This window comes from Oncorhynchus tshawytscha, linkage group LG04 (genome assembly GCF_018296145.1).
Source record: "Oncorhynchus tshawytscha isolate Ot180627B linkage group LG04, Otsh_v2.0, whole genome shotgun sequence".
Lineage (NCBI taxonomy): Eukaryota > Metazoa > Chordata > Actinopteri > Salmoniformes > Salmonidae > Oncorhynchus > Oncorhynchus tshawytscha.
Window position 1 is genome coordinate 11752161 of NC_056432.1, and position 15572 is coordinate 11767732.

Genomic DNA, 15572 nt, shown 5'->3' on the forward strand with positions numbered 1-15572 from the left:
CCGTTATAAATCGCAATCTGGGTCAAGCGGGCATCATTTTGAAAGCTTGTTCTGTTGTCAACAGGACTAGCATGACGGTGTTAGGCTTTCACATTGCCATTCATAGAAAGTCATGAGTGCATTCAGGTGCTTGAGAGGATCAAGTCTGTATCAGCGCAGTCCCTTTTATAGTGCAAATAGCTTGCTCTACTTACTCATTCATCGCTAGAGCTGTCTGCGCTGCATTAGCTCCCTAGTCCCCACAAGCTGCACAGAAGTTAACTTGAATAATGCAACACGTTATGTTGAAATGTTGAAACTGTTCGTTACTGTCTGCAAAAACAATGTCCATACAGGCTAGAACACTTACAATGCAAGACGATGCAGGTAGCTTCCAGCTTTAATTGTAAGCTGACTTTCCTTGTTAGTTTACAGCTGAATTCACTACCCTAGTACTTTGTTTGTGATAATATGCAAACCATAACGCCAAGAATGGCTGATTTCAAAGTTGACCCTCCAACATTTTATTAATTCACTTCGTCTCCTTGCCACCAAAAACTCATTCAGTTCTTCATCTTCCTTTACCAAATCAGATTCCACAACCACATTCTGCCTAACAAATTGTCATTCATTTCTTATACAGGCACACTTAGAAAATAAGAGATTGCTTATCCTATAGAAGGGTTGGTTGTCTAGCAACATTTGACACGTGCGCAATTATGGGGCAAATCAGACGCGGTTGGCTTAGATTGATGACATGTAAACTGTATTTCGTCGCCAATGTTTATTGAACACGTAAATACATTTGCACAATGAGCACTTGTTGTCAAATACCTCTTTACAGTTGTTGTTAGTTAGCGAATTTGACCCATATTAGCATAGACCTGAGGTCAGTCAAAATAAGACATGGTATGAAGAACAAGCTGAAACGATTCCCCACATAACAGTTTCTTGTCGTTCTCGCCATCCAGAATCTCAACAACACCCGGACTTCTGCCCCATAGAAACGTGTGCATTGTTTCTGTGACGTTGGCAGCTAACCCATCTATGCAAATATTGTTAATCAGCACAATAAAGTAGTAAGTTATCTTATCAGTTGCCAATAAAATAGTCCTAAATGGAAGGGATTGTCATTTGTAGCCAAATGGAATCAGCTAAAACAAGCTCAATCAAAGTTTATTCGTCAAGTGCGCCAAATACAATAGGTGTAAACCTTACAGTGAAATGCTTACTTACAGGCTCTAACCAATGGTGCCAAAAAAAAAGGTATGTGTGTGTTTATTTTTTACCTTTATTTAACTAGGCAAGTCAGTTAAGAACAAATTCAGGGGCAGGATGACAGATTTGTACCTCGTTAGCTCAGGGATTTGAACTTGCAACCTTCCGGTTACTAGTCCAACGCTCTAACCACTAGGCTACCCACAAGGCTATATACAGACACCTGTTAGTCAGGCTTATTGAGGTAGTATGTAGATGTAGGTATCGTTAGTGACTGCATATATGATGAGCAGAGAGTAGCAGAAGCGTAAAAAGAGGGGTTGGCTGGTGGTGGGACACAATACGGTTAGCCAATGTGCGGGAGCACTGGTTGGTCGGGCCAATTGAGGTAGTATGTACATGAATGTATAGTCAAAGTGACTATGCATATAAGATAAACAGAGAGTAGCAGCAGCGTAAAAGAAGGGTTGGGGAGGGGTGGCACACAATGCAAATAGTCCGGGTAACCATTTGTTTACCTGTTCGGGAGTCTTATGGCTTGGGGGTAAAAACTATTGAGAATCCTTTTTGTCCTAGACTTGGCACTCCGGTACCGCTTGCCATGCGGTAGTAGAGAGAACAGTCTATAACTGGGGTGGCTGGGTTCTTTGACAATTTTTAGGGCCTTCCTCTGACACTGCCTGGTGTTGAGGTTTGGGGTGGCAGGCAGCTTTGCCCCAGTGATGTACTGGGCCGTACGCACTACCCTGAAGTTCATTGCGGTCGGAAGCCGAGCAATTGCCGTACCAGGCAGTGATGCAACCGGTCAGGATGCTCTTGATGTTGCAGCTGTAGAACCTTTTGAGGATCTCAGGACCCATGCCAAATCTTTTTAGTTTCCTGAGGGGGAATAGGCTTTGTCGTGTCCTCTTCACGACTGTCTTGGTGTGTTTGGACCATTCTAGTTTGTTGTTGATGTGGACACCAAGGAATTTGAAGCTCTCAACCTGCTCCACTACAGCCCCATCGATGAGAATGGGGACGTGCTCGGTGCTCCTTTTCCTGTAGTCAACAATCATCTCCTTAGTCTTTGTTACATTGATGGAAAGGTAGTTATTCTGGCACCACCCGGCCAGTTCTCTGACCTCCTCCCTATAGGCTGTCTCGTCGTTGTCGATGATCAGGCCTACCACTGTTGTCGTCAGCAAACTTAATGATGGTGTTGAAGTCGTGCCTGGCCATGCAGTCGTGGGTGAACAGGGAGTACAAGAGGGGACTGAGCACGCACCCCTGGGGAGATCCAGTGTTAAGGATCAGCGTGGCAGATGTGTTGGTACCTACCCTCACCACCTGGAGGCGGCCTGTCAGGAAGTCCAGGATCCAGTTGCAGAGGAAGGTTTTTAGTCGCAGGATCCTTAGATTGGTGATGAGCTTTGAGGGAACTAGTGTTGAACCAAAGGCAGGTTGCCTTTGTGTTCTTGGGCACAGGGACTATGGTGGTCTGCTTGAAGCATGTTGGTATTACAGACTCAATCAGGGACATGTTGAAAATGTCAGTGAAGACACCTGCCAGTTGGTCAGCACATGCCCGGAGCACACGTCCTGGTAATCCGTGTGGCCCCGCAGCCTTGTGTATGTTGACCTGTTTAAAGGTCTTACTCACGTCGGCTACGGAGAGGGTCATCTCACAGTCGTCCGGAACAGCTAATGCTCTCATGCATGCCTCAGTGTTGCTTGCCTCGAAGCGAGCATAGAAGTGATTTAGCTCGTCTGGTAGGCTCGTGTCACTGGGCAGCTCGCGGCTGTGCTTCCCTTTGTAGTCTGTAATAGTTTGCAAGCCCTGCCACATCCGACAAGTGTCGGAGCCGGTGTAGTATGATTCATTCTTAGCCCTGTATTGCTGCTTTGCCTGTGATGGTTCGTCGCAGGGCGTATCGGGATTTCTTGTAAGCTTCCGGGTTAGAGTCCCGCATCTTGAAAGCGGCAGCTCTACCCTTTAGCTCAGTGCGAATGTTGCCTGTAATCCATGGCTTCTGGTTGGGGTATGTACGTACAGTCACTGTAGGGACGACGTCCTCAATGCACTTATTGATAAAGCCAGTGAATGATGTGGTGTATTCCTCAATGTCGTCGGAAGAATCCCGGAACATGTTCCAGTCTGTGATCGCAAAGCAGTCCAATAACTCAATGCATGCACACACTCCTACTGAATAATATGCATTCACCTGTATTGTGAATAGACTTAGGCTCCATCTTGATATACCCAGTTTATCAATAGATATTTTTGTAATTTAAATAAATTATTACCAATATATTGTTTTGAAGTTACAAAGTCAAATTGATTGTATCATTTACTCAATTTATGCATACATGGTTGTCTCCAAAAATTTGACAATGTTCAAATGTAATGATATTGAACTAACGATTTAACAGAGCTGTAGCTGAGTTTATCTGGCTGGATCAAGTGCCATTCTGTGACTGGCTAATATGTAGTCTTTTTTTTTTCTGGTATCGTTTTGATATTTAGTATCGTGATACTAAACCTGGTATTGATATGGAAGTCAAAATTCTGTTATCATGATAACACTAGCTTGTGCCATGGTGAATTTTCTTAATAATAGACAGACTAATTCGGCTCAGAACAACCCTTGTAAATGTACATCAAACATCGTGATCACAATCTGACACTGCATATTACATGAGTTTTATCATGTGGAAATGTGCACTTTTGGACTCACAGGTATTTGGCTTGCTTGTATGACATCATCGGGGTATTTATTATAATCCTAAATGTCTCATTTTTCAAAATACACCCTTTACATAAGAAAACCAGGTAGCCTAGTGGTTAGAGCGTTGGGCCTGTAACCCAAAGGTTGCTAGATCGAAGCTGACAAGGTAAAAATCTGTCGTTCTGCCCCTGAACAAGGCAGTTCCCACTTCCTAGGCCGTCATTGTAAATAAGAATTTGTTCTTAACTGACTTGCCTAGTTAAATAAAATAATAATAAAATGTAAATAAATTCATTAGGCCCTTATCTATGGATTTCATGACTGGGAATATAGATATGTAAAAAGGTAGGTGCGTGGATCAGAAAACCAGTCAGTATCTGGTGTCACCACTATTCGCCTCCTGCAGCACAACATCTCCTTTGTATAGAGTTGATCGGGCTGTTGATTGTGGCCTGTGGAATGTTGTCCCACTCCTCTTCAATGGCTGTGCAAAGTTGCTGGATATTGGCGGGAACTGGAACATGCTGTCGTACACATCGATCCAGATCATTCCAAACAGGCTCAATGGTAGACATGTCTGTTGAGTATGCAGGCCATGGAAGAACTGGGACATTTTCAGCCTCCAGGAATTGTGTACTGATCCTTGAGACATGAGGTCATGCATTATTATACTGAAACATGAGGTGATACTGGCAGATTAATGCCATGACAATGGGCTGAAAGCATCTCATCACGTTATCTCTGTGCATTCAAATTGCCACCAATAAAATGCAATTGTGTTCATTATCTGTAGCTTACAGTGCATTCGAAATATTCAGCCGCCTTGACTTCTCCCACATTTTGTTACTTTACAGCCTTATTTCTCATCAATCTACACACAATACCCTATAATGACGAAGCAAGAACTGAAATATCACATTTAAGTATTCAGACCCGTACTTTGTTGAAAGGGAAATCCGAGGGGGGGGCTGCCTTAATCGACATTCACCTCTTCGGTGCCTGGGGAACAGCCTTGCTCAGGAGCAGAACGACAGATTTTTACCTTGTCAGCTCGGGGATTCGATCCAGAAACCTTCTGGTTACTGGCCCAACAGCCTAGAGTCTTATGTATGACACTACAAGCTTGGCACACTTGTATTTGGGGACTTTCTCCCATTCTTCTCTGCAGATCCTCTCAATCTCTGTCAGGTTGGATGGGGAGCGTCGCTGCACAGCAATTTGAGGTCTCCCCAGAGATGTTCGATCGGGTTCAATTCCGGGCTCTGGCTGGGCCTCTCAAGAACATTCAAAGACTTGTCCTAAAGCCTCTCCGGCTTTGTCTTGGCTGTGTGCTTAGATTCATTGTCCTTTTCGAAGGTGAACATTCACCCCAGCCTGAGGTACTGAGCGCTCTGGAGCAGGTTTTCATCAAGGATCTCTCTGTACTTTGCTCTGTTCATCTTTCCCTTGATCCTGACTAGTCTCCCAGTCCCTGCCGCTGAAAAACATCCCGCATAGCATGATGCTGCCTTGACCATTTTTCACTTTAGGGATGGTGCCAGGTTTCTTCCAGACGTGACTCTTGGCATTCAGGCCAAAGAGTGCAATCTTGGTTTCATCAGACCAGAGAATCTTGTTTCTCATGATCTGGGAGTCTTTAGGTACCTTTTGGCAAACTCCAAGAGGGCTGTCATGTCTTTTACTGAAGAGTGGCTTTCTTCAGGCCACTCCACCATAAAGGCATGATTTGGTGGAGTGCTACAGAGATGGGAGAACCTTCCAGAAGGAAAACCATCTCCACAGAGGAACTCGGTGACCATCGCATTCTTGGTCACCTCCCTGACCAAGGTCCTTCTCCCCGATTGCTCTAGGAAGATTCTTGGTTTGTTCCAGACTTCTTCCATTTAAGAATGATGGAGGCCACTGTCTTCTTGGGGACCTTCAATGCTGCAGACATTTTTGGGTACACTTCCCTAGGTCTGTGTCTCGACATAATCCTGTCTCGGAGCTCACCTGGAAAATTCCTTCGACCTCATGGCTTCGTTTTTACACTGTCAACTGTGGGCCCTTTATATAGGCAGGTGTGTGTGCCTTTCCAAATCATGTCCAATCAATTTAATTTACCACAGGTGGACTCTAATCAAGTTGTAGAAACATCTCAAGGATGATCAATGGAAACTAGATGCATCTGAGCTTAATTTCGAGTCATAGCAAAGGGTCTGAATACTTAAGGTATTTGGTTTTTATTTTTAATAAGCAAACATTTCTAAACCTGTTTTCACTTTGTCATTATGGGGTATTGTGTGTAGAGGGGGGAAAAAATAATTGAATCCATTTTAGAGTAAGGCTATAATGTAGCAATGTGGAAAAAGTCAAGGGGTCTGAATACTTTACGAATGCATTGTATGCCTGCCCATACCATAACCCCACCGCCACCATGGGGCACTCTATTCACAACATTGACATCCGCAAACAGCTCACCCACATGACGCCATACACGCTGTCTGCCATCTGCCCGGTACAGTTCAAACCGAGATTCATCCGTGAAGAGCACACTTCTCCAGTGTGTCAGTGGCCACTGAAGTCGACTATGGAGCCAAACTGCAGTCAAGACCCTGGTGAGGATGACGAGCACGCAGATGAGCTTCCCTGAGACAGTTTGTGCAGAAATCCTTGGGTTGTGCAAACCCAGTTTCATCAAATCAAATGTATTTATATAGCCCTTCGTACATCAGCTGATATCTCAAAGTGCTGTACAGAAACCCAGCCTAAAACCCCAAACAGCAAGCAATGCAGGTGTAGAAGCACGGTGGCTAGGAAAAACTAGGAAGAAACCTAGAGAGGAACCAGGCTATGAGGGGTGGCCAGTCCTCTTCTGGCTGTGCCAGGTGGAGATTATAACAGAACATGGCCAAGATGTTCAAATGTTCATAAATGACCAGCATGGTAAAATAATAATAATCACAGTAGTTGTCGAGGGTGCAGCAAGTCAGCACCTCAGGAGTAAATGTCAGTTGGCTTTTCATAGCCGATCATTAAGAGTATCTCTACCACTCATGCTGTCTCTAGAGAGTTGAAAACAGCAGGTCTGGGACAGGTAGCACGTCCGTCATCACAGGTGAAGAAGCCGAATGTGGAGGTCCTGGGCTTATGTGGTCTGCGGTTGTGAGGCTGGTTGGACGTACTGCCAAATTCTCTATAACGACATCTGAGGCAGCTTTGGTTACAGAAATGAACGCTAAATTATTTGGCAACAGGTCTTGTGGACATTCCTGCAGTCAGCATGCCAACTGCAAAGTGCAGCTGTGGAATGATCACGCTGTTTAATCAGCTTTTTGATATGCCATGCCTGTCAGGTGACTGGATTATCTTGGCAAAGGAAAACTGCTCACTCACAGGGATGTAAACAAATTTGTACACAAAGTTTGAGCGAAATAAGCTTTTTGGAACATTCCTGGGATCTTTTATTTCAGCTCATGAAATATGGGACCAACACTTTACATGTTGCGTTTTATATTTTTTGTTCAGTATGCATAGGCCTGTTAATTTACAGCATTTACCTCCCTCAGACAGCAAAACATTTGCAGAAGTTGCGCAATTAGTGGGAGGGATTGGCTTGTCACCCAAGTTCTGGACATCTGTCAGTCAAAACCCATACACCGATGTGAACCGCAGAGCCAGAGTTCTGGCGTCATATAAAGCATGTTACTGTACAGCCATTTCATTCCAATTGAAAAATGTATCAGTGTCTTTAATCTATTATATTCAACCCATATACAGGTATGAGTTTTAAGGGCTACAGTAAAATTACATTACGTTTCTAAGGTTGCCAAGAAATGTTTTAGAATTCATTTGGTTATTTACAATTTGTGAGGATGCTACTACCACAACTATCTTAAGTCATAATTGCAATACTCACATCTTTTAATCTTCTTCACTCTAACCATTAGGCTGCAGCTCACAGTCCTTTCAAAAGTCACAAGTATTGTGCTTGGTACTTGTTACGGTATAATGAGAGTGAGAAGGTCAATCCTTCACATTGAATAAAATGTCCCTTCTCTTCAATTGCTGCGGACAGGTTGCAGCTTCCTATGGAAGTATTGTCTGTGTCTTTGAGCCGGTTCAGCTCATGAACCAGAAGGACAGGACATCAGCAGTAAGTGCTAATTGTATTGATTCTCTAATAGTAATTGATTCTTACTGACTGCACTGCAGTGTAACTTTCTGATACAAATAATATGTGAGGAAATTATTCATTTATTGTTCCTAATGACTTGGTATTGACAATTTGGATTTGATCGTTTGAATGCTTGTGTTCTTACAGGAACTGAGATACCAGTGGCAGAAGAGTGGACAGTTTGTTTTGCAGTCCGTAGTGCGTAACCTGGCCTGGGACCCCACAGGTAAATCCATTATTCTATGTATATTTGTTATCTTTCCAAATTCAAAAGGCACTCGGAACATCTGAGCTATCTTTTGTTACAGGTGCATAGTAACAGTTGAATAACGTGAGAAAAAATAAGAAACCCACACACTGCTCTTGATAGTATCACTGCTCTGTAATAAGCTTTATGGATCCACGTTAAGATTACACACGGCTCTTGATACTATCTTTGCAAATTAAAACGTCCTGTGTTCTTTAAAAATAATCTTCTCTCTCCATTTGTCTGATTTTTGTTTTATATTTTGCACACAGGCACTCGTCTCTTAACTGGGTCCGCTAGCCTGCAGCTGTGGTCCAATATCAGCGATGGTTTTGATGAGGCAGTGGAACAGACAGACATGACAATTGGTGACCCTCAGTGTCCCTGGAGGTGTATCTGGCACTGCAAGTAAGAACTGCACTATTAAATAGTTCTAATGTAGCCTGTTAAGAAGAAGACCAAATAAAAAAATACCCCCCCCCCAAAAAAAAACATTCTCATGGATCCATCTGATGTATTGTTGTGTCTCCCTCATCTTAATAGAACTGCCTCCCCAATTCAGCTCATGAAGTTCTCTCCAGATGGAGAATTCTTTGCTACTGCCGGACAGGTGGGTGGCCTTTGTTGTCCATTCATGCGCATAAAGATGTTCTTTTTTTTTTTTAATAAGTAAAGACCTTACAGAGAAACGCATTCTAACAACAGCCATGTAACCCTTCGTGTGCTAACTCCCAGTGATGCCGTTGTTTTCAGGACGACTGTCTGGTCAAAGTGTGGTACGGCACGAGCAAATGGCAGTCTGGCGTGACCAAGCTGTTCACCCCACCGGAGCACAACGCTCAGGGCGAGCTCGACTTCTCTTTTGTCTACCTGGCACACCCACGCACTGTAACAGGCTTCTCCTGGAGGAAGACCAGCAAGTACATGCCACGGTAAGGCCCATCGCTAAGTCTTTAGAATATGTTTCTCCATACCTGACCTGATGGAGTTGTGTCCTCTTGTGTTTTTCCCTCCAGGGGTTCAGTGTGCAATGTTCTACTGACATGCTGTAAGGACAGTGTGTGTCGCCTGTGGGCCGAGACCCTGCTTCCCAGTGACAGCTTGCTGTCCGGACACACGCTCAGTCACGTTAATAATAACGGACAGAGCAGCGACTCACTGAAATCGTCAAGCAGCAAGAAGACTCCCTCTCGTATCAAAACACAGGACAGGAATTCCCTGGAGGTAGGAAGAATGTTTCCACCGCGTAGTCTATCAGGCTGGTGAGAAGTTAAGAGAGCGTAACAGGCTTAGAGCTATAAGGATATCTGACAGAAAGCTTGTTTTCTAGGCTTCGCAGCCCTTGACAAGATCACACACAAAAAAAAATTGTTTCTATACAGTACATCCGTTGATTTAAAGTTGGTGTGTTCATTTTTGCGGACAAATGTATTTAGTTTTTTGTTGAGGTGCTCTAGTAACTAGTTATATGATCAGATGCATTGCCTTCACTTTAGTTGTGTAAAGAACTTTTCCTTATTGGACGACTGTCATTACATGGTTATGCATCTTGCCAGAAAATATTGAGGATCAAGGGACAAATTACATTGCAGGAAAAATAGATATGCAAATGTATATTCAATGCCCAGAGGAAAGTCTGCTAACATTGCTGAGTTATTCATTAACATCACTGACTGAGATATCAGAGGTACTTTTTTAGTTCCGGTCTGGTTTTCCAAAGCATATGAGAGCGAGATCCCTACTTAGGAGCTATTTTGTTGCTTCAGTTGAATCTGCAGGAGTCGTGGAGAGCCCCCTTGAGAGGTGTGGCCCAGCCCTCCCTAACCGGCCGCCTCCCGACCCAGCAGAACAGTCACCACAACCACAAGACCAACAGCGTGCCCCATGCCAACGCTCTCTGCCACTTCCACATCGCTGCCAGCATCAACCCTGCCACAGGTACCGCACACAGACAGTGGTTCAGTGGCATTAATTCAAGGATGTTTACATTGCTTAACAGTTGATTTTAGGATAACAGAGCCTGTCGTAAACCCCTTCTGTACTTCATTCATAAGAATGACAATGCAGAGGTTATGCCTAAGAGGCAATATTATAAGCCCATCTAACTGACCGTTAGTGATGGAGGGTGGAGTTGATACAGTTACATATCGGGTGGAGTTGATACAGTTACATATCGGGATATTATTTTTGGCAATATATTGTATCGTTTTGACAACATCGTGATATTATTAGGCTTGTACCTGCACCAAAATACCAGTATTTTTCCTTCATAGCTGGTACTCCCATCTTTTTTTAAATGGGGAGCTAATTTGTTTCCCACACTTTTATTTCCATGACTGATCAAAACTCGTTTTCTCATGGCTCTCGCTTCCCTCTGGAGCCGACATATTGTGAGCAGTGTTTGGACCATGGAATCGCAATAAAATCACAGTATTGGATCGCAATACGTATACAATCGTATCGGCACCTAAGTATTGTGACATCGGTTCACTGACAGTATCGGACGATATAACAGTATCGGACGATATAACAGTATCGGACGATATAACAGTATCGGACGATATAACAGTATCGGACGATATAACAGTATCGAGACGATAATTCAACCGTTAAACGATATTAAATAAATGGGATGGAAAAAGGGAATCTCATGTTTATCTGAACAATTGCGGCCGTACTCATGATGTCATTGTCACAATGTATGAAATCGACATTTTTAAGCATAGTTAATGGACAATTGCTCTTTTGGATGCCAATTCAGGAGAATTCAGTGTGGAAAAATTACACTTTTTCATTTCCCCACTATGAAACAGTATATCGGCAGATATATTGGTAGGGGTATGATTTGTCCCCCCCAAAAAATCGGAATCGATATCGGACCAAAAATACCACATTGGTCGGGCTCTAGAAAATATTGTATCGTGAGGTCCCTGGCAATTCCCAACTCTACTGATCATCACACATATTTAGGGATAATGTGACCTGCCCAAGAACAACCAAGTAGAGGATTTCATACTGCGCCTGCCCCCACAGGTTTTTTTGCTGACATCCCACCGCCCGCCAAATCTCTTCCAGCTCCTGTACCCAGTCCCCCAATGTTAAAATTACACATCTTCAAAACCTCTATCTTATGCATTATAATGTGCAATGAATGCATGATTTCAGAAGACATTTGCTGGTTGGAAAGTCCCAGAAAGTCCCTGTTCACCTTGTAAACTTCCAATTCCAATCATCTCAATTCAAACTGTCAGTAAGCAAATGGAAAGGCAACAAATAGGCTATTGATAGGCTGACTAGTGCCCGATCATAATAGCCATAATTTCATTACCTGTAGAAAATGATTAACAACATACTTTCCAGTGAGAACTGCAAGCTGATAATTGCTTTTATAATTCATCACAAGTGGCCACAAACTCAATCACATCACATCAGATAAAAAATATATATATATTTTCCACCACTACTGTTTGAAGCAGGCGTGAGCCGGTTGTGTAACGAGCCTCAGAGGAGAGGAGCAAGAATGATTGAGAGGGATTCGTATGATAAGTGGTTTTATAACAGATTGCAGTGCTTTTAAACGGCGACACGGCCATTATTAAATCATTTGCAGAAATAAAATAATATTTTCATCCTGAATTTGTCTTTCTGATCGTCCGCTGCCTGCCCCGCAGCATGAAACATTCAGACCGCGCCGCACATTGTTCTGTCGGGCGATATGGGAGTCCCAGGGTAATGCAGGGCTCTGCAACCAGGACCAACTGTGTGCACAAATGAGTGTACACCAGTTAAGTGATCCAGTATGGGTGTGTTGTTTGGAGCAGATATCCCCCTGCTGCCCTCTATCACGTCGCTGTGTGGGGGAGATGACGAGGAGCCTGGCGGGCCCTTCACCGTGCACTGGCTCAACAACAAGGAGCTGCTTCTCACCCTGGCCATGGAGGTGTTCCTGCAGCAGCTCAGAGGCAGTGTGGAGCAGAACCACTCGGAAAACTCCCAGGAGGGTAGGTACTAGGTAGAGAGCAGGGGTGGATTCATTAGGACACAATGTTTTGCAACGGAAAATGCTTTGTAAAGAAAACAAGCTTTTTTTAATTGGACAAGTTTATGTTAGTACCTCAGAGTTTTGGCAGTTTTTTTAGGTTTGGTTCTTAGTGAATACACCAGGGGTAGGCAACCCTTGTCCTGGAGATCCTTACTAATTAGTGACCTTAAATCATCCATCAAATAAGGGTGGAACAAAAACCTGTAATCACCCGGACCTCCATGGAATGGAGGGAATTGAGACGTGGCCTAAATTATTTCATTCTCACACTTTACCAGATTGCACAACATGTCATAAAATAAAAAGTCATAGAGCAATATAATACACTTTTTTAAAGAGGCAATCTGCAGTTGCTTCATCCGATTTGGAGTTAATGAAACGTACCCACTGTTTCTTGAACAATATAACATATTGTTTAACTGCCTCATGAGCTTAGTTCAACTGTCGTACCTCATCAGAACCCAATATAAAAGCTTGTTTTACTCCACTGTTTGTAAACAAAGTAAATGTAAAGAAATACTATAAAGTCACAAAATATGGTTAAAACTGTAATTTTGTCATGGATGGTCAGCCCTTACATCCGTAGCTCTATGAATTTGAGTGGTTACATTTCTCCAGCCCTATCCCTCAGCTGTTTAACGAAATGGTTGGGGAGATCGCTTTATTGTTTCACCTGCTGATTGCCGCTTTAACCTAGAAATGAATGGTCTTTGGATATGAGCTCTCTTGTCGGTCTGTCTCCCAGAGCTTGACTATGAGGAGGTAGAGGAGGCTTCTAGGCGAGCGGCAGAGGGAGGACCCGATGTGGCGTCCACCCAGCTGCCTGCTGCAGCGGTGGAGCACCAGGTAGAGGTACTACTGGAGGACTGGAACAGAGGGGCAGACATGCTGTTCAGTATCCACCCCATGGATGGCTCTCTGCTGGTGTGGCATGTGGACTGGCTGGATGAATACCAGCCCGGCATGTTCCGGCAGGTCCAGGTATGTAATCTTCATCAGTAAAGCAACCTAACTGACATTTCTGTTGTTTTGCATCACAATACAGTGCCTTCGGCAAGTATTCAGACCACTTGACTTTTTCCACATTATGTTACATTAGTCTTATTCTAAAATTGATTAAATTGTTTTTTCCCCCTTCAATTCCCCATAATGACAAAGTAAATACACTTTTTTCAAAAGATACCTTATTTACATAAGTATGCAGACCCTTTGCTATGAGACTTGAAATTGAGCTCAGATGTATCTTGTTTCCATTGATCATCCTTGAGATGTTTCTGCAAGTTGGAGTCCACCTGTGGTAAATTGAGTTGATTGGACATGATTTGGAAAGGCACATACACCTGTCTATATAAGGTCACACAGTTGACAGTGCAAAAACCAAGCCTTGAGGTCAAGGAATTGTCCGAAGAGCTCCGAGACAGGATTGTGTCAAGGCACAGATCCGGGGAAAGGTACCAGAAAATGTCTGCAGCATAGAAGGTCCCCAAGAACAGTGTTTATCTCAACGTCAACAGTGAAGAGGTGACTCCGGGACGCCCTGTGAGTTCCTCTTTCCAGTTTCTGTGTTCTTTTGCCCATCTTAATCTTTTATTTTTATTGGCCAGTCTGAGAGATGGCTTTTTCTGTGCAACTCTGCCTAGAAGTTCAGCATCCCGGAGTCGCCTCTTCACTATTGATGTTGAGACTGGTGTTTTGCTGGTACTATTGAATGAAGCTGCCAGTTGAAGACTTGTGAGGTGTATTTCTCAAACTAGACACTAATGTACTTGTCCTCTTGATCAGTTGTGCACTGGGGCCTCCCACTCCTCTTTCTATTCTGGTTAGAGCCAGTTTGCACTGTTCTGTGAAGGGAGTAGTACACAGCGTTGTACGAGATCTTCAGTTTCTTGGCAATTTCTCGTGGGAAATAGCCTTCATTTCTCCGAACAAGAATAGACTGACGAGTTTCAGAAGAACGTTCCTTGTTTCTGGCCATTTTGAGCCTGTAATCGAACCCATAAGTGCTGATGCTCCAGATACTCAACTAGTCTAAAGAAGGCCAGTTGTATTGCTTCTTTAATCAGAACAACAGTTTTCAGATGTGCTAACATAATTGCAAAAGGGTTTTCTAATGATCAATTAGCCTTTTTAAAATTATAAACTTGGATTAGCTAACACAACGTGCCATTGGAACACAGGAGTGATCGTTACTGATATTGGGCCTCTGTACACATGTAGATATTCCATTTAAAAAATCATCCGTTTCCAGCTACAATACTTGTTTACAACATTAACAATGTCTACACTGTATTTCTGATCAATTTTATGTTATTTTGATGGACAAAGATTTTTGCTTTTCTTTCAAAAACAAGGACATTTCTAAGTGAACCCAAACTTTTGAACAGTGGTGTATGTAAATGTGATATTTCTGTTTTTTATTTGTAATAAATGATCTGTTTTTGATATAACATTATGGGGTATTTTGTTTTTAAGAATGGTGAGGGGAAAATCTATTTAATCAATTTTAGAATAAGAGTGTAACGTAACAAAAAGTCATGTGGAAAAAGTCAAGGAGTCTGAATACTTTCCGTAGGCACTGTATGTGATCGAACTGCATGTGATCTCTGATGGATTGACCTACCCTGTCATAAAAGTATCAGTAAAGTTGCATAACTGACATTTCTATGGTTCCTGCTTCACAATAGAACAACCTTTTCTGAGTCAAGATCACTTATGCAGTCAAAAAGCAAGCCGTGAACTACCGCTCAGAATTTCTTTTAAACCATGACTACATTTATTTTAGATTAACCTAATACAAACAGTTTTGGAGGAATTAGGTTTATTAGGCAGGCCTAATACATTCACAGCATATGGTCTGTATGCCTGGCCTTTCAATATTTTTCTTCTCAGACCATATTATATTTCAAATCTCGAGCTTTGGTAACAAAATAGATCACTTGGTGTAGCACTTGCGAGGCACAGCTGAGCAAAACTGTAAATAATTAGCTTTTTATTTTACTGGACTGATGGTACCTGCATCTGATGGTCATGGTGCTTTCAAGACAACTGTGAAAAAAGAACATCAAATCATGATGTCAGTGATCTTCAGGTCTGAGCTCTGGAAAGATGCCCGAGTTTCCGACTTTGAATTCCGAGTTGGATGACCGTTCAATAAGATTCTTCCAAGTCGGATCTTGTTTGTTTTTTTCCCAGAGTTCCTAGTTGTGTTGAACCCACTGAAGT

The 15572-nt window shown here is 42.9% G+C and overlaps 1 protein-coding gene across 8 annotated transcripts in view; it reads left to right on the forward strand.

Annotated features, from left to right (window-relative positions):
- Nucleotides 1-15572, forward strand: part of LOC112247022 (dmX-like protein 1) — a 53260-nt gene that overhangs the window by 3138 nt on the left and 34550 nt on the right. For all 8 annotated transcript variants that reach the window (XM_024415719.2, XM_042320315.1, XM_042320312.1 and 5 more), the window contains exons 4-12: nt 7963-8040; nt 8209-8287; nt 8581-8716; nt 8852-8918; nt 9062-9240; nt 9325-9532; nt 10075-10246; nt 12130-12309; nt 13096-13331. In XM_024415719.2, the coding sequence (XP_024271487.1) occupies nt 7963-8040; nt 8209-8287; nt 8581-8716; nt 8852-8918; nt 9062-9240; nt 9325-9532; nt 10075-10246; nt 12130-12309; nt 13096-13331 (1335 nt within the window). The remainder of the gene's footprint in view (nt 1-7962; nt 8041-8208; nt 8288-8580; nt 8717-8851; nt 8919-9061; nt 9241-9324; nt 9533-10074; nt 10247-12129; nt 12310-13095; nt 13332-15572) is intronic.